The sequence below is a fragment of the Ambystoma mexicanum genome, chromosome 1p (assembly GCF_040938575.1).
Source record: "Ambystoma mexicanum isolate Mex_15411 chromosome 1p, UKY_AmexF1_1, whole genome shotgun sequence".
Taxonomy (NCBI): Eukaryota; Metazoa; Chordata; class Amphibia; order Caudata; family Ambystomatidae; genus Ambystoma; species Ambystoma mexicanum.
The window spans coordinates 26809849-26834744 of record NC_090921.1 but is presented as its reverse complement, the minus strand read 5'-3'; the positions used below and the strand labels follow the sequence as shown (position 1 = coordinate 26834744).

Sequence of the window (24896 nt, the reverse complement as noted above, 5' to 3'; positions counted from 1 at the left end):
TCCTAGAGAATAAACAGATATTTACAGAGATTGATATAAAAAAAGAAAAGAAATATTTAATATCATAAAAAATTGAGTACATATAGTAAAAACCAACGTGGAAAGACATGTGTAATCAAGAAAACGAACATTCATTTCCCATTTATCAATTGGGTATGAGAGCTTTGAAACAATCTAAGAAAATTAGAATTGGTACATCAAGGAAAGAACATAAATGAAAAGCAATTACAATATTGACAAAAAGCCAGTTATGTATCACTGGAATACTGGTTGAATCACAGAAAAACACAGAAGTACAAAGTGATGAGTACAATTAAACCTCTATTCAATGTAATAGAACATATTAAGAAATTGAGAGTGGTATTCATTAGTAATTAGAATCAATTCCCGAAGTTGAAGATATTATGTGACGGGATAGGGTCTGCCAATGCTACAGGGGGAATAGAAAAACATATAGGATGTAGGTGTTTAACCTAGATGGCATGTTCCCATCAATGGATCATGTCACGTGAGCAGAATGGTCCTGGTGGTCCACAAATGACGCTGTGAAGGACCTTGTTTCCCCTCTGATAGAAGAAAGCATTTCGGCGGAACAAAATTGGTGAAGAAATGTTTTATCATGTAAACAGAATCTACTCCGCCTTCATCAGGGCAATAATTAGCAGGACCCTGTATGGGTGGAAAAGGGGAGACAGAAAAAAACATTCGGTTCAAAAGAAACAAATAAGGGGAATGAGTCACCAGGAAGTGCATCTCTACAAAATTTATAATGCATGCAAAAGTAGAAACTAATCAAGAAAGGCAGACATCGATCCTGGACGAGTCTGAGATGTATCTCATGGCCACATACGTACAAAGCCCCTTGTAGAGAGGGAAGTCTCGGAAAAGGTTCCGATGAAACTCCCCCCGAATTAGGGGCTGGGGGAGCAGATTGTGGCATTGGGTCCCCTTTGGAAGAGCAATGCAGGAATCCCTGGTGGGTACCCGCCGGTCTGCAAACCAAGGTCCAAGACAGTGTGGTGGGGCAGGCTGGAGTGGTAAGGAATCACTTACCTCGGATGGGTGGGAATGAAAAGAGCCGTAGTGGGCTAAGTAGAGGTTGCTTGTAACTGAGGCAGGGGACCGGGAGAGTCTGCTATACAATGCTAGTTGATCCCTCGGTCGTCACTACTGGACGGGGCCCACAGGACCTGAGGATTGCAAGCAATGAATGAAAGCCAATTGGTAAAATGTGAGGAGCCGATAGAATATGCTGGAAAAGAGCTCTTCAGTGCAAGGAAATTACCTGAGTAATGTCTTCTCAGGAAAAAGTGAAGAAATGAAGGAGTGGATGTCGCCAGGTGTTCGATCACTAGAGACGTCTGTGTCCACTTCGAATTGTTGGCGGGTAAAATACCCGTTTGGTATTACGACACTGTTCCAAAGCGCGGTACTGCCTAGGAAAATGACCTACAGAAAGGAGCAGACTTAGTTACTAGAAACATCTGTAACGGTGTCGTATTTGATGAAGGCCAAATGGCAAACCCCTGAACTGGAAAAAAAAAAAGGGGGGGGAAGGCGCATGCTGCTGTAAACTGATATCTGACATCTGCCCTGTACTAGTGGACCGGATAGTAGAATGTCAAGGAATTGCAAGAGGACTTGCCTGGGTAAGAGGATAACGACGGTTCTTGGACGTGGCTGGAGGCAGAATAGAACGTGCAGAGAGCCACAAAGTGTCTGCTACTTCTGAGGCTGCCGTATAAAGTGCGGATTGCGGCGAGCGGGAAAGCCAGAAGGGACCGTTTGTCCTGGCGACCGTGTTGAGCGTGTCTCCCAAGCGAGTTGGAAAAACCCCTGCAACTCGTGCTGTATCCAGTCGGAGACTGCCTCCAGAGTGATTGACAGATGGGTGTGGGCGCGTGTCGGCCAATAGCCGAGCTCGGTTATCTGTGTTGAAAAAGTGGGCTGGAGAAACCGGAAAACCAACGTGGAAATCACGTAAAGCCCAATGGGGACCTGCCAAGACATGTGATTGGCAGGTGGGTGTGTGTTAGGGCCAACCAACCGTGGCATGAAAGGGGCGGGAGGAGCCGGTCACGAGCCTCATTCGTGACTAGAAAGGAAATCAATGCCTGAAATGCGAGTGATGGCCTGTTGATCACCCTATGGGGGTAAGCGACAGGCACACTCTGTCCGTTAGATGGAATTCCACTATCTGTCGCAAAATGGTGTTTCGTGTAAATCGAGACCTTGTCGTGTCCCATGACAAGCACCTAGCACCGTGGCACAGGGAAAGAATCATCAAATTAAATCTGAAGATGATTCGCTCGCATTTGGTGCGCCTATCTAAAGAAGGCAGTGAAAACAGGCGTCCAAAAGCTGCAAGCCCTCACCTGGCAGAGGTGGCTAAACTCAAAACTCAAAAAAACAGCGAGTTGCGGATCTTGAAAGGTAATTCTTCGAGCGCAGCAAACTTGAAAAGAGAAAAAAACTTCACTGTGGCTCGCTTCAAGTCAAAGCTAAAGTTACTGCGCTACACTGCTTACAACCTGGCTAATCAACAAATGGTTGAACTGCTATGTACGAAAAACACGAGGGAGCAATGGTCCATTTTACGAAAGCCCTTGGGCAAGGCAGACAACCGCATGATGGCATCCATTTCAGGCACTAAATGGCGGTCGTTCTTCCTTAAGAAATATAACCTACCGGAAAAACACCGAAGGTTCGAGTGTCTGAATTTACTGTTGGAATTCTCTTCCGTTTGCCCCTGGGAAACCAAGGACATCATTTGGGCAATCTCGTCCTTGAAGTTTTCCAAAGCGGCTGGGCCCGATGGGCTGCCACCTTGTGTATACAAGGATGATCCCGAGTTCTGGGCCAGGTACTTGCTCCCTTGGTATCAGTCAATATACCAATCTAGGAAAATTCCTCCCTCCTCGCTCTCGGCAATTGTAATCCCAATTCACAAAAAGGGTGCCTTAAATGCCCCGGCAAACTTTAGGCCAATAGCCTTAATTGACATCTCAGCAAATAATTTTGCACGGCTGATTTTTAGTGAATTGGAATCTTATGTTAACAATGCCAATATTCTCTAAAAAGTCCAGGTCGGTTTTCCCAGAGCCATGGGCACGCAGCTTAATGCATCAATCCTTGCCCATCTATTGTCAACATCACGCGCTCAGCCAAATGGGACGATTTACATGGCATCTTTAGACTTATCAGCAGCGTTTGATAGCGTTTTGCGAAATCGTCTCTGGCAGGAGATGCTGTCCTATGGCTTCCCCTCTGAGTTGGTTGCGATCATAGCGGCGCTCCATCAAAATACTTCTTATAGAGTGCGCATCAACCCTGAGGGCCTTCTGTCCGACAGTATCCCGACAAGAATTGGCGTGAAGCAAGGCTGCAACTTAGCTGCGATACCTTTTAATCTGTATCTGGCCGACATTGAGCAGCTATGGGAGGGAACAAACACATTTGCGGTAAACCTAGGCAAGCTACGTCTTCACTGTTTGGCATTTGCCGATGACCTCATTCTATTTTTCTATTTGACAAGGTCCCCTTCGGGTTACAAAACAAACTTAATATCTTCCATGAATATTGTATTCAGAACAATTTAACTATCAACCCAGACAAATCTCACATAATAGTCTTTTCATCTAAGAAGAAACACTTGAGATTTAAGTATTTCGTCAATTCCCAACCAATTATATTGAGGGAAGAGATGATATACCTGGGGTACCATATGTCAAACGCCATGTCTGTCGGCAAGTGGCATCTCGTGTTGGCGACCAAACTCGACCAGCTGTTTGCACAAATGAGGATTATCTTCTCGATGCACTGTAAATACTCGCTTTTGCCTCTACTTCACTATTACACCATGAAAGTAGAGCCTGTTTTACTTTACTCCTTGGATGCTTGCCTAGTAAATCTGGGCCCTTTATTAAATTTCCTCCAAGGTAAGATTTGGAAAAGGGTATTAGGCCTTCCGGGTTACCTGCCCAATCCAATTCTTATACACGAATTGGGTCTATACCCTTTAGCAGATAAACATGATCGGCATATGTTAAATTCCTTTAACAAAATGATCTCACCCCCAGTTAATTCCTTATATGAGGACTTTAGCCTAATGCTAATTGAAGAACATCCTGCCTCTATTCTTGAATTTAAGTCAGATATGTTGGCGATTCTAAAATCTGTGAATATGACGCAACAGGACTTTATTGACTTTCCACAAAAAGTCAAAGCTCGATTTTATAGGAATGCATGGGCACTTAATGCAGACTTAATTTCAGGATATTCTTCGTTTCACACCTATGCCAAATTCAGGCAGGCTGTCTTGCCCCGTTTGCCCTACCTACTGTGTTTTCCTGACCATCACGCAAGAAGGACATATATGAGATTTCGGCTGGATCTCATCCATACGGGCTCCCGTATTTGCGATTGGTCAGGATACAAAGAGCTGCGGCAGTGGGATAGCTGCCGATTTTGTGCTAGGGTGGGAAAATGCGAAACCTTGGAACACCTGTTCATGTATTGCACCCATTTCGATCTTAGGAGGTTCCGTTGTTTGGGAACTTTTTTGTTTCAAATTCAAGCAATGAGCGTCTGGTTTGGTTGCGTTGTATGTGGGGTCAGTCCAACTCCATCATGCTTGCTACAGTGAGACTTGTGAACATGATTGAGAAAGTTCTCTTGCCACTAAATAATTCAATGTATATGAGGAAGGCTATAGACGCACCACTGGTACATTTATAGAATTTACTTATACCAACAAATGAACCATTGGCATCAAGCAAGCGACCACTGGAAAGGGTGAAGCAACCTGTTCTTGTCTGTTGATTCCATTTGTTGCTCATGGATGCCACTCGCTGTGATGCTGATACGTTTCTTTTTCCATATTGGCATGCAAACAATATAATGATAACGAATACTGTGAGTGGTCCTTTAATTGTAAGGGACACTGAGAACACGTCTTATGATCTCATTGAATTATGAGTTTGTTGTATTTTAACTTTAAATTTGCTGATTACAAGCTTTGTTGGATCTAAAGCTTGCATTGTACACACCAGCATTTGTGATTTGTATAATCTAGCACATTGTGATTTTTACTTTGTAATGTGTAATGGTATTTATGAATTATGTTATGTATTTAGGGAGGAAAATTTTTTGTAAAGGTGTCAAATTAACTTTTTGCTACCAAAAACAAATAAAAAAAAAAAGTGCCAGGTTGTGGTCTGAAGCCAGACTGGCGGACTCCCAGGAGGTGGTTTTGTTCTAAGTAATGCTGTATTTGAAGGTAGGCTACCTTGTCTAAGATGTTAAGCAGGAAAGGCACGTGGTGATGGGTCTGTAGTTGGTAGGTATAGAGGGATCCAGAGATTACTTTATGAGTAGTGGGAGAACCCATGACTCTTTGAGGTTGCTGGGGATAATCACTGTAGAAAAGGTGGTGTTAATGAGCTTGGAAATGAAGGGTAATCGGTCTCTAGCTGCATCTTTGATGATTTGTGAGGGGCATGGATCACCTAGCAGTTTGACGGTTTAAGAGTATGACTTTTTCGACTTCTAAGCTTTAGAGAAGTTAAAGCGGTGTGAGGGTTTGAGTGTGGCTTTTTGTATAGGCGGGTGGATTTTTTGATTGATTGATATTTTATTTCTATCGCACTCGTACACAAGTGTTTCAGAGCGCGACAAGGCAAGAGAGGGGAACAGGGGAGAACAAAACAGTTATCTTACTAGGCCCAGTGACATTGAGAATGCGCAAGTGCATGGGAAAAGGGGGAGGGGGAAAGTGCATGGAAGGGGGGAGAGGTGGAAAGTGCGAAGCAGAGGAGAAACATATAAATAACAATAAATAAATAATAAAGGCAACAAACAGAGGTAATGCAGCCAGCAATTTGCAAGTGCTAGGTTTAAGGCAGCAGACAGGGTAGGTCCGATAAGTGCAGGAAGAAAAAGGGGGGGCTGTATGGGTACAGATATAGACCCCAGTGCTAGGGGTGACCCGGAGGCAGTGTGGGAGGGTGACAGGATGAGCAGTAACCTGGGCCCAAAAGACAGAGGGTGGCCAGGTGCACAGTGCCAAGAGAGAACAGATCAGCAGGGGAGAGGGGGAGCGAAGGCAGAAGAAAAGAGGAAGGTCTTGAGGTGCTTCCAGAACCAAAGATGGTTCTCTTCAAGTTTTAGAGTGGCAGGGAGGCTGTTCCAGAGGGAGGTCCCAGCCGAAGACAGAGATCTACCCCCAGCTCGTTTCTTAGAAAAACAACTGACCCTGAGTGAGTTGGAGGTAGAGGATAGCTGAAGGTATTTTGGAGCCATGCCCCAGAAAGCCTTGTGGACAATACAGAGGGTTTTGATTTTAATCCTTGCATCCACTGGGAGCCAGTGAAGAGATTTCAGAGCGGGAGAGATGATCCCAGGGCTTGAGGCCAAGGACAAGTCTCGCAGTCCTGTTCTGGATTATTTGCAGAGGGCGGAGAGTAGAGGCAGGTAGATTTAGAAAGAGGCTGTTACAAAAGTCCAAGCTAGAGAGAACCAGAGCTTGAGATACCATGAGCTTCTGGGGGAAGGAGAGGAAAGGCAGAGTACCTCTGAGGAGGTGCAGTTGGAAATTTGACCTCAGAGATGTGGGCGGAGAAGGAAAGGGTGGAGTCAAAGATGACCCCGAGGTTCTTAGACTCGCAGGTGGGGGCAGGAGGAGGGCCAAGGGAGGCCGGCCAGAGAGTGAGGGGAAAGAATGCTGAAGGTGTGCTGATGAGGAGGATCTACGTCTTGCTGTCATTCTGACAAAGATCATTGCTGGCACACCAATCTTGAATGGCAGTTAGGCAGTCAGAGATGAGAGAGGGAGAGGAGGTGGCAGAGGGCAGCCTGAAATTGAGTTGAGTGTCATCAGCGTAGCACTGGAAATTTGAGCAGAAAATGGCAATGCAGTGGGCGAGAGTTGCCAGGTATCGGTTGAAAAGCCAGGGCGAGAGGTTAGACCCCTGGGGAACACCACAGGTAGAGAGGAAGATAGATGAAAGGAAGGACCCAAGTTGGACCTGGGAGGGTCGATCTGAGAGGAAAGAGGTCAGCCAGGCCAGAGCCCGATCAGTGATACCAGGTTTTCACGGAGACGGTTGAGCAGGATGGTATGGTTGACCGTGTCGAAGGCAGAAGAGAGATCGAGGAGGATGAGGACAGAGGGAATGTTAGAGTCAAGGTTGGTGAGCAGATCTTCACGGATGTTTAGGAGAGCAGTTTCCGTGCTTCTGGCAGCTCTGAAGCCAGACTGGTGGTCATGGAGACAGCCAACATAATTGGAATGAAGGTTAAGCTGAGAGATGGCCAACTTTTCCAGGAGTTTGCCAAGAAAGGGAGTAATGGAAATTGGGCGATAGTTAGCTGGACAAGAAGGATCAGCTGTGGGTTTCTTGAGAAGAGGATGCACAAAGGAGTGCTTCAGAGGGGAGGGGAAGGATCCAGAGGCAAAGGAGTGGTTGCAAAAATCAGCAAGGGCCGGACCGAGGGCGTCAATGTGGTCCTTGATGGTTTTAGAGGAACAGGGATTAACCTGTTTTGACGAGGCTTTCATAGATCGGACTTGTCTAACAACCTCGTCAGGGGTGAAACGAGGAAAGGACGAGAAGGATGGTGGGAGGGTGGCTAAAGGAGGGTCAGCAAGCACAGATGGAGAGGAAAGAGGAGGAGTGTGGGTGGAGAGGGGGGACAGAGTGTCCTGTTTTTTTTTTTTAATGACGTGAGAGGCAAGGGCGTTGCAAAGAGCCTGGGAGGCAACAGGAGGGGTAGAGACTGCAGCAGGGTTGGCCAGCTCCTTGCAGATTTTAAAGAGTTCGGCCAAGTTGTTAGATGCCGCAGAGACACGAGCTTGAATGTGGACTCTCTTCTTGGTGAGGACAGAGAGTCGGTATTGCCTTTGTAGCAGGCGACAGGCCAGTTTGTCAGAGGACAAATAGGAAGTCCTCCATTTCCTATCAGCAGCCCTACACTTACGTTTAAGTGTAGCTAGGTCAGAGTCATACCAGGAATTGCACTTGGCTTTGGACTTCAAACAGATCCTCATGACAGGGGCAAGAACATCAAGCGTATCAGAAATTGAAGAGTAGAGCAGAGACAGGGCTGTATCTGGATGAGAGACAGCCAAAGGTGGAGGGGGGAGAGAAAGTGGCGGAAAAAGCCTCAACTGACACACGCTTCATGGGCCGGATGTCTGAGAAGGTAGGTGGCAGTGTTGGGGTAGGCTTGGCTTGGGGGGAAGAGAGGGAGAGATGAGATGGGAGGAGGGAGTGATCGCTCCGGGAGAGAGGAGTGGTCAGAGGGATGGAGAGGGGGAGGTCAGAGAAGATCAAGACATCGAGTGTGTGCCCTGCAGAGTGAGTCGGGCCAGAGGGGAGGATGGACAGGGAGAGGGAGTCACAGAGGTCACGGAAGAGTACAGAGGAGGAGCAAGGTAGAGTGGTAGAGGCTAGGAGGGAGGAGGAGAGGTCTGCCCACACAGAGAGAAATGAGGTGATTTGACCAGGAGGCCGGTAGATGGTAACCACAGTAAGAGAATGGGTAGGCGAGAGAGAAAGCCTACAGACAAGGTATTCAAAAGAGAAGTAGGTCTGAGTGGGAATGATAGAGGCAGGAATCCACTCAGAAATGATCAAGGCTACCCCTCCCCACACGACCGGGAGGATCTGGGTGCTGAGAGGATCTTGGCAAAGGGTTTAGGAAGCACTGCACAGCAAGATGACAACATGGGAGCAACAAGCAGAAAGAACAGTGATAGTCAAAGGCAGTAGAAGTGAGTCCATAAGGAGGGAACTAACCCATAGTTCTGGAGGTGGCAAAGTCAAGGCAGTCCAGATTTCTTAGAGGAGAGAGGCGGCCGCATCATTGTGGTTAAGGTGCAGGGAGGACCCCAATTAGTGTTCTGGAAGTGGACAAGGAGCAGACAGGGGCCTTGGAAGTGGGCCTTTGCTGAGAGGCCCGGCTGAAGCCTGCCGGTCCCTGATTGGATGGAAGAAAACACTCAGCAACCAATGGGAGTGCAGCACAGGGAGAGGTGATTCAGCACAGCCTGTCTACACAACAAAGAAAACCACGGCTGATGGCTTAGAGAGTAGGGCAGAGAAGGGTTTCTTTTTTGTTGGTAATCTTGTCCTGGAGGGCTGTTACTTTGTTGGAGAGGCTGTTTTGGATGCTGGTGCACCAGTGTTAGTCCTTCGCACACATGTCTAGGACTGGTATGGGGGTTTCCAGCTTTTTAAGGATGGTCAACAGTTCTTTTATGCTGGAATTGGCTTGAGAGATCCTTTGGTTGTAGGAATCTTGCTTGGCTAGAATGATTTCTTTCTTATATTGGGAGGTTATTTTATTGAGGTTGATCTTATTGTTGTCTGAAGGTGATTGTCTCCATGTCTGAGTGATTTCAGGTATGGGCAGAACTATGTGTTTAGATGCCTTTTTGGCTTACTTTCTCTTAGTTTTAGTGGGGCGATGGAATCTAGTGCTAATGTCATTATTTTGTTGTATTCATCTACGAGGGTGAAGAGGATCAGTGGATTCTGAGAGAGAATTCAGGGTCGGAAGAATAAGATGGATGAGTTTATCGGCTGTGATATTTCTTTTGTTCCTAGTGGGGATAAAGGGGGCTAGAGGGTTATTGGAGGGAGTTGGAGTTGAGGGAGAAGGTTAGGAGGTAGTGGTCAGACCATGGCTGGGGAGAGATGATGGTGATGAAGGCATGGCAGTTATAGTCCGCCACCCAGTCAAGGGTCCTCCCCTGGTTGTGGGTAGGAAGGGTCACTTTTTGATTGAAGCCTAGTTCTGCCAGAGTGCCAGCAATAAGTGCAGCATGTTGGTCTTTAGGGTCTTTGAACTCCAGGTTGAAGTCACCTAGGAGAAGGCTTTGGGCCGTGTTTTTTAGATTGTCGGATAGGATGGTAGTTAGGTCCTCCTCAAACGAACCCAGGGGACCGGGGGATCTGTAGAGAGGGTGGATCGTGGGGGTTTGGGAGTTAGCGTTGGGCAATTTGGCTAAGAGGGATTCACAGGAATCAGATTTGTCAGATGGGGCAAGTCTCATGTTTTGGCGATTATGGTGAAGGCCTCCGCCTCGGGTTTCGGTTCTGGCAACTCTGAATATCGTATAGTCCTCTGGGATTGCTAGCATGAGGGCAGGACCTGCTGCAGTGTGGAGCCAGGATTCTGCGACGGCTAGGAAGTCCAATTTTTCTAGCTGGAAGAGGTCTGCTATTTCTGTGGCGTGAGCTACTATAGATCGGGCATTTATTAGGGCATCTCTGATGTGTGGGATATTGGTCGCAGTAGGTGTTACCAATGTGGCTTGATTATTAAGATTGTAAATGGGTGGGAGGAGTATTGACTGGTTTGTGCAGTTGGAGGTTCTTGGGTGAGGGTGTTTGAGGGAGGGTTGGTCGTTTTGGCTTCAGGCCATGGTATCCTGGTATTGCTAGTTTTGGTATAGAACGTGGTTCTGGCAAGTGTTTCGAACATATTGGGAAGCCTGGCGCATAGTCTAATGTTTCTAGAGGTGGAGTTGCATGGGCTGGTCGTTTTGGGTAGGTTTTGGATGTGGGCAAAGGGTGTAAGTGAGTGAGTAGGAGTCATGCTTTTGGGTAGTAGGGAGACTGTGAGGACGGGTGTAATGTGTAGGCTTTAATGGCTAGTCAAGCGGATCAGGTGAAGAATGGTCCTAAGTAGGGATGAGTAGATGCCTGGTATATACATAGTGTTGTGGTGTTGGGCTAGTGTGCAGGCAGCCAGTAGGAATCCGGATCCTGTGAGTGAAAGAGTGCAGAGGCAGAATGGGAGCTAGGCAGGCCGGATTTAGCCAACAGGATTAGTGAATAGTGAGTACCGGTCAAGTAGGTTCAGTAGGCAACAGGTAGAAAGTGGTGACTAAGGTAGGCTAGTTCAGCCTACGTTCAGGTGCTTATAATTCAATTGTCGTATAGGCAGTTATAGTGGAAGGCTATTTGAGGTGCAGTGGCTATTCAGGGGGTTATAATTCGGTAGAATCTGGCGTCAGCTAAGGTGGTGTGCCAGTTCAACGTGCACTGGGTAGATATAACCACAATAGTGTTATCGCTGTAGAATGCTCAAAGGAAAGTTACATTCAGGCAGGTTCGATTTCCTAATAAACAGTAATGGTAACAAGTGCACACTGGAAGTGCAGATCAAAACATGTGAGCAATGAGCAAGAATGGTCGCAGGGGGAGAGCATTAGTAGTGTTGGCTGAATTGTCAAAATGGGATAAAAGAGATGCGCAACTATAACAATAAATGTGAGTTATAATAGAGAATGGTGGTGGGCCTCGATGAGTACAGAGTTGGTAGAGAGTACACAGAGAATACAGAGCGACACATGTTCAGTTTTCAGAAAGTAGGCAATAATGGTCGCAAGGTGCACACAAGAGGGTACTATTCAAAACAACATGTACAGGTTTTCCAGAAAGGCCGTAAAGGTCGCAGGTACATACGGGTACAGTTCGAAGCATGAGCGGTTACCAAAATAGACAGAGAAGGTTGCAGAGTGCCTGCAGGTCGTAGCATGTGAAATATCAACATAGGTTGTGCTGGTCGTACAAGTAATGGCGTTCTTCCCTAATAATCATCCCCAGGCCCACAAGGGGGAGAGGCCCCTACCATGAGATTCACCTGCTGAGTACCACCATCAGGAGGACCACTGGGCAGTGGCCTCACATCCCTGACCCCATGGGAAGGGGCTCTGCCTATGGAAGCAGGGACGATATCCTGGGATTCGTCCCACCTTACTGAATTCATGGATTGATTTCATGTTATATATATTAGACAATGGTTTTTAACTTTCTTTTATTTAATGCAATTTGATTTTCATTTGTTTTGTAGCTATTTTTGCATGGCGCATTATGAAAATTGTTGTGATCAATTAGCACGTGATGTTGAGTGAGATTAGGAAACAAAGAACACTGTATGCTGATGGTTAAAAATCGAGTGGTATGTGGAAACCCATATACTGGTGCTAATTTCTAAATTGTATTTGTAAGATCTTGTTTTTTTTTTAAATATATTATTTGATAGTTCGGCATGTGAAATATAATGCATTTGTGATGGTTTTATGTTTTCTATCCAAAATAAGTGTGACTTGATTGATAATCACTATATCGAGCCAAAATATGTATTACATTCTGCAAACAATGACTACTTTATAGACAGCCCAGCTAAGGGTTATGTACCATGCACGTTTCGAACAACAATTCTTCTTTTGGTGCTTATAACGGACTGAAAACAAAAAGATCAGAAACATTAAAGCCATGCAAATGGAACGAGAAATAAAGAACATTAAAGTAGAGTTGATAGTACACCTGTATCGACCAATAGGTCTTTTGAGTCCACCTACTACAGTAGTGCCAGTTTCCACAGGGACCCATTTCCAAAATAGCGACTACAACCCCATAATGCTTTAAATGAGGAAAACGCTTGCATTTTTGACATGTTTGGCAGAACACAGCACTGGACTGTTTGCTTGGGTTACTGTACAGCTAATTAAGGGGACAAGTGATTTTTTTATTTTATGCCTGGCTAGCAGCTTTCTCGCCCCACTGCCTTACCAGTCTCTGCCTCCGTAGGTGCCCCGTGTTGACTCTCCTGCTTTTTCCTCAGACAGTTTCAAGCTTCCCTGTTAAGCTGGATCCTCCTTGGCTTTTTCCTTAATCTTTCTCAGGACTTTGGTTGTTATGTCTTTTAGAGAGGCTTTAAAACCACCTCTGCTCTGTGTTTCCAAGAGGGTGAGATTGTATTTTGTTTTCCTACTCTAAGCAGTGATGCCATTTGACTATTAATAATGACTTTTGGTGTGCAGTATTCAAGTGATTTTTATGCTTTTAAAATTTCAACAAAAAATGTAATTGCCTGATTCATCTCCTGCTGCTGAGTCCTGAATGTTACTGTGATTGTATCTCTTTTATTCCATATTGTGTGTCTCTCAGCACTCATGCAGTACTTGTTTATTTTTCTCAGAGTGTATTATTTAGTTATACCATTCATGTTGACCTAAGGGCTTCTCAGCGCTAATCACGGAGAGGATCACATTCACAACATCTCTCCACGTGGTAACTATGGCAACAGTAGGGTCTTCAAAGATCTCCTAAACACCAGGTGGGCCTCCAGTCTTTTTCAAAGAATGGATCTTCTGATGCATAATCAGAGCTGAGGAGCTGCTCAAGGTTTCCTTGCGCTCGGTGCACTTGTGGGGCTTCACCCCAGTATGGGTCCTCTGATGGCGGCTCAGCGCAGTGGAATCAATGAAGCATTTCTTGCACTCTGGGCACTCGTAGGGCTTCTCCCCAGTATGGATCCTTTGATGGCTTGTCAGGTATGAGGATTGACTGAACCTTTTCTTGCACTCTGTGCACTCAAAGGGCTTCTTCCCAGTATGGGTCCTCTGATGCCTGCCCAGCGCTGTGGCAACACTGAAGCTTTTCTTGCACTCTGTGCACTCATAGGGCTTCACCCCACTATGGGTCCTCTGATGCCTGCTCAGCGCTGTGGAAACACTGAAGCATTTCTTGCACTCTGGGCACTCATAGGGCTTCACCCCAGTATGGATCCTTTGATGGCTGGTCAGGTGTGAGGATTGACTGAACCTTTTCTTGCACTCTGTGCACTCATAGGGCTTCTCCCCAGTATGGGTCCTCTGGTGGATTCTCAGCTCTGAGGAACGACTGAAGCTTTTCTTGCACTCTGTGCACTTGTAAGGCTTCTCGCCAGTGTGGAACATGAGATGGATTCTCAGATCTGAGGAACGACTGAAGCTTTGCTTGCACTCTGTACACAAGTAGGGCTTCTCCCCAGTATGTGTCCTTTGATGGCTGCTGAGCGCTTTGAAATCACTGAAGCTTTTCTTGCACTCTGTGCACTTGTAGGGCTTCTCTCCAGTGTGGATCATGAGATGGCTTCTCAGGTGTGACGAATTACTGAAGCTTTTCATGCACTCTGTGCACTTGTAAGGCTTCTCTCCAGTGTGAGTCCTTTGATGGATTCTCAGAGTTGAGGAATCGCTGAAGCTTTTCTTGCACACTGTACACTTGAAGGGCTTCTCTCCAGTGTGGATCATGAGATGACTTCTCAAGTTTGAGAAATGACTGAAGCTTTTCTTGCATTCTGTGCACTTGTAGGGCTTCTCTCCAGTGTGGATCATGAGATGACTTCTCAAGTTTGAGGAATGACTGAAGCTTTTCTTGCATTCTGTGCACTTGTAGGGCTTCTCTCCAGTGTGGATCATGAGATGGCTTCTCAGGTGTGACGAATTACTGAAGCTTTTCATGCACTCTGTGCACTTGTAAAGCTTCTCCCCAGTGTGAGTCCTTTGATGGATTCTCAGAGTTGAGGAATTGCTGAAGCTTTCCTTGCATTCTGTACACTTGAAGGGCTTCTCTCCAGTGTGGATCATGAGATGACTTCTCAAGGTTGAGGAATTACTGAAGCTTTTATTGCACTCTGTGCACTTGTAGGGCTTTTCCCCAGTATGGGTCCTTTGATGGCTGCTGAGCGCTGTGGAATCACTGAAGCTTTTCTTGCATTCTGTGCACTTGTAGGGCTTCTCTCCAGTGTGGATCATGAGATGCCTTCTCAGCTTTGAGGACTGCCTGAACCTTTTGTTGCACTCTCTGCACTCATAGGGCTTTTCGCCGGTATGGATCCTCTGATGCGTGTGCATATGTGGGATCTGTGTGAAACTTTTCTTACACTCTGTACACTTATCGGGTTTCTCTGCCATGTGAGATTAATTATTTAATCTTTTATTACGTGCTTAATGCCTGAGACCAGTCTCCAAGCGCAGGGCAGAATTCGAACAGATGTTGCTCCGATTTTCTTGCTTCCAAGCCAAACATGTTGTCCCCGAGCTACCCTCCTATGCGTTTGATTGGACTGGACCTGTGAGTAAAGAACATCCCATGAACACTTCAGAAAAATTCCTTTCAATACGTATGGATCCGTATAGATGTGCCGGGCACTGGTCTCTCCGTGAGGATGGCGCTTTCATTGAAGGTTCTGTGGAATGGCACTGACCATCTTCTGTAGTGCGTCCCTTATTCCTCTGCATATCTCATCATCCCATGTTCATTTCCATACCCTTAGTTTCAGTGATGGCTCTACTCGCTGTTGAAAGAAACAAAGGTTTCAGATATTATTTCTTAGCATTGCACACTCAGCAGGAAGTGCACTGATTTTTTACCAGTAATCTTCACTTTTCATAATCCTACTCTTCAACATCACAGGACTGAACATACAAGGTGACCCACTTCCCATAGGAGTCTATTCCCAAATGTATTGCCCTGCCCTTGTCACCAAGCATCTACGACTCTCCACCGGCCACGACAGACACTGTCTGAAAACAAGGGTGAGCAATCTGTTCTTCAGGGTAGGAGAGTTGGGAGTAAATACTGTGAAGAGGAAGATTAGATCCAGGAGTAGTGAAGATTATGCTAACATCATTACCTCCACAACCATCATCTTCATTCCTGTTCTTAACAATGAAGTGTTACACAAAAGACAAATGATTGCACCCTCAGACATACCATGGAAAGAGGCAGACACTTTGTATCCACCAGAAAATCACTGGGTTTTGGAACAACTAAAAGCCACTTTGAATGGGGCAGATAGGGACATGGATGTGTGAAAGAGGGGTGGAATCCTGACATTTCATGCTCTGCCGTATTCTGCAGTAGTGAACAGGTGAAGGAGGATGAGCACAGAGCAGAGAGAAGACCTCTGCCTTTCAGTGTAGGCATCGTAGAAGGGGCAGGGGTATCAATGCTTTCACACCAGAGTCAGGGACTGTGGTCACTCTCAACACCCACTCTCCATGTCTGGGGTAGGTCAGGCTCTAGCAATGCCGGTAGGTCGTCTACCCCCGGTTAAGAAGTGTCCCTGCTGTCCTCTGGCATGCTCGGCTCTGACCCTGTCGCGCTGTGCTCGCATTGAGAGGGGAAAATGGTGGTTTCCTTTAGTCTCCTTCGTTTAGATGAAGGACAGCAGGGCTGGCATGAAGACTCTGGATGAGGAGCACTCTGTGCTTCGTCTCTTTGTGGTACGTTTACCGAGAGGTGCTGTGGCGAGTGCCATCGCTAGATAACTGCCAATTGGTATCAATCTGTTTTAAACCGGAGCAGATCTTAGGCAAGTGTTCTTCTTTTTGGAGGCCTGGGAAGTGTGTGCTTTTAGGCACACAGATGTTATGGCAGACATGCACCCATCAATAGTGCAGTACACGGTACCGGTTTATTCGTCTCCAGATGGTAGAATGCATTTCTCCTCACATGTTGCTTTTACTGTTTTATTGCATTGGACTCATTGAGTTAGCACCATTGGACGCTTAATTTGCACCTCATTCCCATTTTCCTGCCTAGCGGTAAAAAGAGGTGTTCAATCCAATGTGGGAATTACCCTTTAGCACCAAAGCTCAGAAGTAGGGTCCACTTTGAAAATATTTGTTTTTCAGTGCTTTCCTGGGTAAACTCCTGGAAAAGCTGGCCATCTCCCTGCTTAATCTTCACACTGAATCTGTTGGCTGTCTCCATGACCATCAGTCTGGCTTCAGAGCTGCCAGAAGTACGGAAACTGCTCTCCTGAACATCCGTGAAGACTTGCTCTCTAACCTTGATGCTAATCTCCCCTCTGTCCTCATCCTACTCTATCTCTCTTCTGCCTTTGACACAGTCAACCATGCCATCCTGCTCAATCGTCTGCGTGATAACCTGGGTATCACTGATCAGGCCCTGGCTTGGCTGACCTCGTTCCTCTCTGATCGACCCTCCCAGGTCCAACTTGGGTCCTTCCTCTCCTCTATCGCTACCTGTGGTATTCCCCAGGGGTCTAACCTCACTCCCTGGCTGTTCAACCAATACCTGGCTCCTCTCGCCCACCGCATTGCTGCTCTCTCCTCCAACTTTCAGTGCTATGCGAATGACACCCAGCTCCGTTTTCAGGCTCCCCTCTGCTTCCTCTTCTGTCATCCCGGATTGTCGATCTGCAATCCAGGAGTGGTGTGCCGCCAATGATCTCTGCCTGAATGCCAGTAAGACGGAGATCCTCTTCATCAGCACACCTGCACCTTCTTTTCCTGCCACTCTCTGGCCGGCCTCTGTTGGCCCTCTTCCTGCTCCCACCTGTGAGGCTAAGAACCTCGCGCTCATCTTCAACTGCACCCTCTCCTTCTCTCCTCACATCTCGGACGTCTCTAAGAAGTCCAACTACCAGCTGCACCTCCTCAGAGGTATTCTTCCTTTCCCCGGCTTCCCCAAGAAGCTCTCCGTCTCCAGAGCTCTGCTTCTCTCAAGGATTGACTCCTGCAACACCCTCTATCTAAATCTGCCCGCTTCTACTCTCCGCCCTCTGCAACTCATCCAGAACAGGACTGCGAGACTTGTCCTTGTCCGCGAGCCCAGGGATCGTATCTCTCCAGCTCTAAAATCTCTCCATTGGCACCCAGTGGCTGCAAGAATCACGTTCAAGACCCTTTGCATTGTTCACAAGGCCTTCTGGGGCCTGAGTCTGCAATACCGCAAACTCGCTCTTCTAAAATATCTTCCTACTCAAGCTCTTCACTCCTCCACCTCCAACTCCTTGAGGGTCAGGTACTTCTCCAAGCAACGAGTTGGTGGGAATCCCCTCCCTTTACGGCCGATACCTCACTCTAGAACAGCCTCCCTGCCTCTCTGAAAATTAAGCAGAACCACCTCCGGTTCCGGAAGCAGCTCAATGCTTCTGCCTTCCCTCTTCCTCTTCCCTGCTGATCTCCTGTCTGATACTGCACTGGTCACCTGGCCACTCTCTGAACTTCGGGCCCAGGTCCCTGCCGACCCAGTTGCACCCTTGCACTGCCTTCTGGCAACCCTTGCACTTGTATCTGTAACCCTACAGTCCCTTTACCTGCACTTATCGGACTCTCGTTGTCTGCACTCAACCCTTGCACTGCCATCTGGTGGCCGTACTACTTGTTTTCTGTATCCTGTACTTGCTCCCCCTCGCACTTTTCCCCTTCCCTCTCCCCTCCACTTGCACAATCTCAATGTCACTTGGCCTAGTAAGATCGCTGTCTTGTCCTCCCTTTGTTTCCCCTCCCTTGCCTCGTTACACCTTGAATAGGCACGTTATAAATGCCATATCTATCATTGATATTTATGAAGCGCTTTCTTAAAGCGCTAAACATAAGACGGAACAAAATGGCACACAAAATGATGTAGATAGGTGGCTAAAGAAATACAATCAGAAGAAGAAAGGGTATGCAGTAATAAAATCGGGGCAAAAATGTCACCTTTACAAAAAATTGCAGCAAAAATGCTGTGGTTTGACCCGGTAAAGGTGTACCGCATTATACCATTTTTAGGGGGAGCAGGGGTTGCAGGGGTGTCCCCTGCTCCCCTTAAATGGTATAATGGGTCTGAGGGTTGCGGGGGTGACCCTACTTCCTTTACATGTATTGCGGCGTCAAAACCAAAGCCTTTTTGCTGCAATTATTTGTGTAAACAGCAATTTTTTGCCACGATTTTACCACATGGAACCGAAGAAAGCAGGCAGTTAATGAGTTGTTAGAAATAAGTGAGAAGAAATGGGCATTTAACACGGTCCACAAGAGATGAAGGGAAGGAGAGGAATGAATGGATAGTGGAAGATGGTTCCATTGCTTAAGGGCGAGATGCGCGCAAGAGTGAAATCAAGAAGGGGCTCTAGGTGGCTGAGCACAGATAGGCAGTGTAAAAAGTAGGACTGAGGAGCATGTGTAGGAGAATAAAAGAGTGACCAACAAGGAAAGATAATATGGAGCAAAGCCATGAGAACGTTTATGTACAAAAGCGAGAAAGTGAAAGAGAAGACAGGAGAGCGATTGGTAGAGAAGAGGCAGTACTGGAGGAACAAGAGTATGAGGAGTACAGAAGAAGAATAGCAGGGTTACAAACAGAACAGGTGGCAGTACGTTGAGAGACGAGATGACCAATCAGAAAGGCAAAGCAATAATCAAGATCGAAAAAGAGAAGAGATGAAACCAGAAATGCACTAGCATGGAAGGATAGGAAAGTTTGTGCACAACAGATATTCTAGAGATTGTATTCATTTTCACGTATAAAACGTGCAGCAGCCCGGAGGCATTGAGGTGCTGTTATAACCAGTTACTCACAATTCAGCAACATCAGATGAGCATATGTACAGTGTTGTAATACAGTTTATTGAAATATAGTTTTCAGGAACATCCAGTAGGAAGGTTCGGCTCTCAGGGAGGGTGGCAGGGCATTCCACTGTTTTGCTGCAATGTACGGGAAGCTGATGCACCCTGCTTCTGCAAATCTGAATTTGGGTTGCACAATATGGTAGGCATATGGTGTTCTGGTTGGTCTGGTAGAGTAGGCTCTTATTTTTTTTTATTTATTTTTTTAATTTTTTAATGGTTTTATTACAAACCTTTAAAAAGAGAAAAATTAACATACAATCCAAATTAATGAAAGCTCACAAATCATCCGCTATTACCCCGGACTTTTACTGTTAACAGCAGCCTCCAATACAGACCTCAGGATGTCCCAGCGGGTTGCTCCACCGGGACGGCGTATAAGCGGTCTTTTACGACTCGAAGAAAAGAAACTAATGCGTACAACACCACTCTGTTTGACCCATCAAACAGGGCTCTTCACCAGTCGTCTCGAGTTAGGAATTGAAAGTTCGTTGTTATTGGCCTAAAGATGTTATTTCTTTCGCTCTCCAAATCGGGACATACTAAAATCAAATGTTTAAGTGTTTCCTTGTTGGTGGAGCAGAACCGACACGTGAGGTCCAGGTCCGTAGATTGGGACCAGTAGCAAAGGCGTTCCTTGGTTGGCATGGCATTCAGCCTAAACTGCAAATAGGAGGCACGAGACCACTGGTCCGGGAAGCACGACAGATAGGGCGGGACCCAGCCATAGGCTCTTGCCTCGGCCGGCGCTTCAAGCATAGATTTAGAAGCAGCTCTTTGGGTACAGGTGTAAATCCAATCATTTCTCCAAAGCTTTAGTTTTGCAGCATCAGGATTCTCGAGCAACAATTGCGTCGTGATGTCATAGGAGCTGAGCACGTCATGACATAACTTATTCCATTGGAATAAGATTGAGGGGGCTTTGGCGAGTTCTAGACTGTGAAGGATCTCCATCTGGGGAGTTGGATTGCTTGAATTTAGTTTCCTAAAGACACTTAACAGATTCCAAGTAACTCTCGCTTGCATTGAGATGTACCCAAGCTCATATCTGGCACAAACAGTAGAGGTGCCTTTAGGCAAATGGAGAACCCTGGACCAAAAAATGCTTTCCAAAGAGCTCCACACTTCGGACCCACAACCAAAAGCGTTTTCACCGGCGTAAATCAATGAGGGTACCACCTTCTGCTGGAAAAAGGTTATCGTTGGTCTTAGAGAGAATTTCCCAAATTTTTTATTAATCAGGACTGCTTGGCATGCCAATTGTCGGCATTTTTTCTTGGCTGCGTCCACCCAAGGTGCGTCATTTCTACTCGCATTCCCAAATATCTGGTGTTAAGTACGTGCCCAATGGGTTCTTTATTCACATACCATTTAAATTTCTGCCCATTAGGTTTGAAACCTTGCAGTCTTTCAAAAACGATGGCTTCACATTTCCCTCTGTTAATAACCAGCCCGTTGTCAGTTAGGTATTTTTCCACGGCAGCGAGTTTCCGCTGTAAACCTATGGGAGTTGAGTCCATCAGAATGATGTCATCTGCGTAGACTAGGTAGTCTACATGTGAGCCGTGAAGTTTGGGTGGGAAAGTGCGTAGTCCATTGAAAACATCTTTGATATCAGATATAAACAGGTTAAATATAATTGCCGCAAGAGGGCAGCCTTGCTTGACACCTCGAGAGGTGTTAATGGGTGAAGATAGGTTACCCTTTTGGTCTGAGCGAACTCTAACGGCCGTGTTCATATGAAGTTCGTGGATAGCGGACAGTAGACTTTCAGGACAGTTCCATTTGGTCAGTTTAGACCAGCAAATCTCTATTTATACTGTCGAACGCCTGGGACAAGTCAACCAGTGCGAGATAGATTTTGGAGTTTGATCGCAGTGCTTCCATTTTCAGTAAGTTCAGTATTAGAAGGTTAACACCGCAGCCCAACCCTTTAACAAAACCAGTTTGTCTGGGGTCCACCTGGTTGCAATGTGTGGACCAGTCCGTCAATTTTTGTTGTAAAAGAGTGGCATAGACCTTACCCAGCACATCAAGAAGTGCAATTGGTCTATAGTTCTTTGGGTTGCGACGGTCGCCTTTTTTGAAGATGGGTATGATCACTGCAGATTTCCACGATGAAGGGGTCTCGCAGCATTTGACAATCCTGTTGAACAGCAGCTCACAAAAGGTGGTCCATGCTTCTGGCTGAAGTTTGAGCGTAAAATTAGTTAAGCCATCTGGACCAGGGGCTCTTGAGTTATTCAGATTCTTGATGACTCTAAGAATGTCCTCGTGCTCGAATACTAGGTCCCAGTGTGACAGGACACGAGGGGTCCATACGTCGACCTCATTGGTTTTACTGAAGAGGTCGGCGTAGAAGCATACCCACTCAGACTCAGAGACCAGGTTTGCCTGAAGAGCATGTTGTGGAGCAAGATTATCGTTTATCAATCTCCAGTAGTCAGCAGAGTTGGAGCTCTTCATTTTTGATAGCATAAGCTCTGCGTCATTTTGCATCATGATGCACTTGTGAGATTTAAGCCAGTTCTTATAGCCTTGTTTGAATTTTTTTGCAAGACCAATGGCAACAGTAGGCATTTGTTTGCGGCCCGTTCTTAACTGCCAGCGTAGAAGGCGTTTCCGTTGTTGCACCTGGAGGTCAAATTTATGTTTCGATATAAATAGGCTGTTTCCCGTGAGAGTTCTGAGTTCTTGGTATTGGATTAAGAGATGGTTGTATTCCAAGGATTCGGACAGCTGGTAACTCGTCAAAATGTGGCCCAACTCGGTAGAATCTAGATTTAGCCGAATCCTTCCGGCTCCTGTTCTCACTGAAAAAGCCCAGCGATCCTGGTGCGTTCTGCCGTTTGCCACAAATGACAAGACCACCATATCATGGTCACTGTGCTTCATTGTTTGAACAGACAAGCCGGTCGTTCTCATGTGAATCCTATTGGATACAAAGATGTAATCTAAGGTAGAGCTAGAATCCCCTCGTCTCTAAGTTGGGGCTGCGGGAATATCGCCCAGGGTTTGGCCATTCAGCATCACCAAATCCCGCAGCTCCATTTCCAGACACCACTGAGTTTTCAGATGGAGTTCTACGGAGTTAGCATTCTTCTTGAGCCCTGGTGCGTTTAAATGACTAAGGCAATCGATGTTAAGGTCGCCGCAAATGATCAAGTCATATAGCTGGCCAGATTCCGTGAGCTCATCTATGGTCTTAGTGACTTCATCTATGAAGTTTTTTGCTCTGGTTGCCCCATGGTTCCAGTAAAGATTGAAAATACAGAGGTTGGTTGCCAGGCCGATAGCGGGGCTTCCATCACCAATCGTAGTCACTTGGATATAAGGAGAGATGTCAATTGAGTTCAGAATCCGAAGCCCTGAGTTAATCCTGACGGCTACCAGGAGACCCGACATAGGTCTACCCCTAGTCTGTTTAATGGCTGAAGTGTGGGCGATTTCAAAAGCCTCCAGAATTGGTTTTTCACATAGCCATGTCTCTTGTAGACAGATGAGATCTAACTCGTCGGCCCAGGTGGAATTGAACAAATGACTAAAGCCCCTGGTGTTCCAGGATCCCAATGTGTAATTTTTTGGTTGTTATGTCGTTTGAAGGCTTGGCGTTAACATGACGTGGTGTTATTTAGGGTTTCAGCAACCCAGGACCAATCATTTCCATTCGCCCTAGATGGCATGTCAGTCTCAGGCAGATCTGCAAACCGATGCGCTTGGCTAGCTCCTTGTATTGTTATTTTTATGTTATTGTGGCTGGAGGTTCCACTCAAAGACTTCCGAGTGTTCTGTGTTGGAGAGAGAGTGCTTTGATGGAAGGCTGAGGGGCCACGCTCACTCGGGCGTGCTGAAGGATTTTTATAGGCACTTCCGTCCTCTGCCAGGTTCACAACATCATTCAAGACCTCAGTTGGAACACGTATAGGGGCTAAAGAAATGTCAAAACCGAGAGATAGTAACACCGGGCCAGCTTGGAGCAAAGTGTCAACTATGAGCTTAGACTGGACATGCAAGATGACTGCGCCATTCTTGGTTTCTTCAAAAAATTCAACAATTTTCAAGTCACCAGATTCAATTGCCCTGAGACTTGGTACCAGATGGCATAGCCACAGGACATTATGGCGATTCATTATTAGGTCGTCTGCAGAATCAATTCGTTCCAAGAGTACTTGATGGTAAGATGAATCATTTTTCAAATGCGAGTTCTTGGAGGGAGCATTTGTAAGGTACTTTTTTAATGGAGCTCTAATTTGCGGTAATCCGTTAACCTTAGACTGTGACAACCTAATCGGGACAGAGTCCCTAGGGTAAAGGCGTGTTAAGTCGTGCTTCACGACCTCCAACGATGATGAGTTGCTACAAGGATCAACAGCAACTTGGGCCCCTAAATCTTCCGTTTTGCGAAGGCTTTTGTTAGAGTGATCACACCTCTTATGACGTTTTTCATCTAGCGTCATGTACGGTTTGGAACCAAAAACCGTATCAACCGTTGAGGTGATGATTGGCCCACTTACTTCGCACAGTGATACAACTCTGGTTGCCTTTTGGAGTGGCGCATGAAGGGGAATGTTATTTAGGCCAGATAGATTGGACCCTGGCCCAGCCTGGTTGTTCATTTGCGGGCATGCTGCAATCGGGGGAACAGGTGTGTTGTCAATCAACTGGGTCGATTCAGGGAGGCTGACAGATGAAGTATTAAATTCTTCAGCCCCAGCCAATTCCTCGGCCACTGCATCCTCGTACACAGACGTGTTCAACAACTCCTCAGATATGCCACATAAGTCGATTATGGGTTCAATGGACTGGACCAACTCGGTGGCATCGTCATTTGACTGGGGATCAGGTACGACATTTTTATTTTTCAGGTTAGTTTCGTTAATAATTACATTCACAGTTTTCAGGTTTCTCAAGAATTTCCTGGAATCGTTACGACGGTTCCTTTTTTTCATAGGCATGTTTTTTGATTTTTTTTAGTTCATGGCCTCTGCAGTTTCCGTCACCCGAACTTGTGACGGAATTAGTCTTGGAAAGCTTGAATATGTCATACACTGCCGAGGCACCATCATGACCTTGTTTTTGTGCAGAAACGGGCCCCGCCACATCTAAGCCCAAGCCACGATTTTGGTCGGAAGGGACAGCCATTTGAGGATCCAAAAGAGCCAAATTATCAGCAGCTTGGGTTTCCAGGAAGATATCCTGGCAGTTAGTCGACAGAGATATGTTTGAGTCACAGATGGAAGGGAGATGGTCGGTCATTTGTGATCCTGCAAGACATGGAGCAGAGTCAGGCGGCAGCGTGGATTGTTCCCGACAATCAATGGGAGCATATTTTTCAGAACACGCCATTATGTCTTTATTTCTTTCCAGTTCTGAAGCAGTGGCCGCCACAATCTGAGCACATGAGGCTAGAGGTATCCGAACGGGAGAGCAAAATACAGGGTTGTTTGTGGTTCGAGAGGTCAGAATCCCTCCCTCTTCAGCTACTCCACTCTGACCGCAGTTATCAACTTTTTGTTGAAAAAGATTCAAAGCCTGTTTCGCCACTTCAGCCAGTAGTTTTCTGTCCAAAAAGGCGTTTTTGTTGCTGTCCATTAAAGCCCCCAGCGCCATTTCCACCGGTTTATTAGTGCTCAGTGATGTATTCATTAGGATCGTCTGGGTATTCCCCATCTCAGAGATCTTTGTATTCATACTA

General features: G+C 46.3%; 2 protein-coding genes across 6 annotated transcripts in view; both read right to left on the bottom strand.

Annotated features, from left to right (window-relative positions):
• The window catches only part of LOC138564822 (zinc finger protein 84-like), a 151987-nt gene extending 139274 nt beyond the window's left edge, over positions 1–12713 (bottom strand). The window contains exon 1 of the mRNA XM_069642935.1: positions 12585–12713. The gene's annotated coding sequence lies outside the window, so the exon portion shown is untranslated. The remainder of the gene's footprint in view (positions 1–12584) is intronic.
• The window catches only part of LOC138564707 (zinc finger protein 420-like), a 94483-nt gene continuing 69623 nt past the window's right edge, over positions 37–24896 (bottom strand). For all 5 annotated transcript variants that reach the window (XM_069642927.1, XM_069642930.1, XM_069642926.1 and 2 more), the window contains exon 2: positions 37–15135. In XM_069642927.1, the coding sequence (XP_069499028.1) occupies positions 13121–14752 (1632 nt within the window). In that variant the 5' untranslated portion in view covers positions 14753–15135 and the 3' untranslated portion in view covers positions 37–13120. The remainder of the gene's footprint in view (positions 15136–24896) is intronic.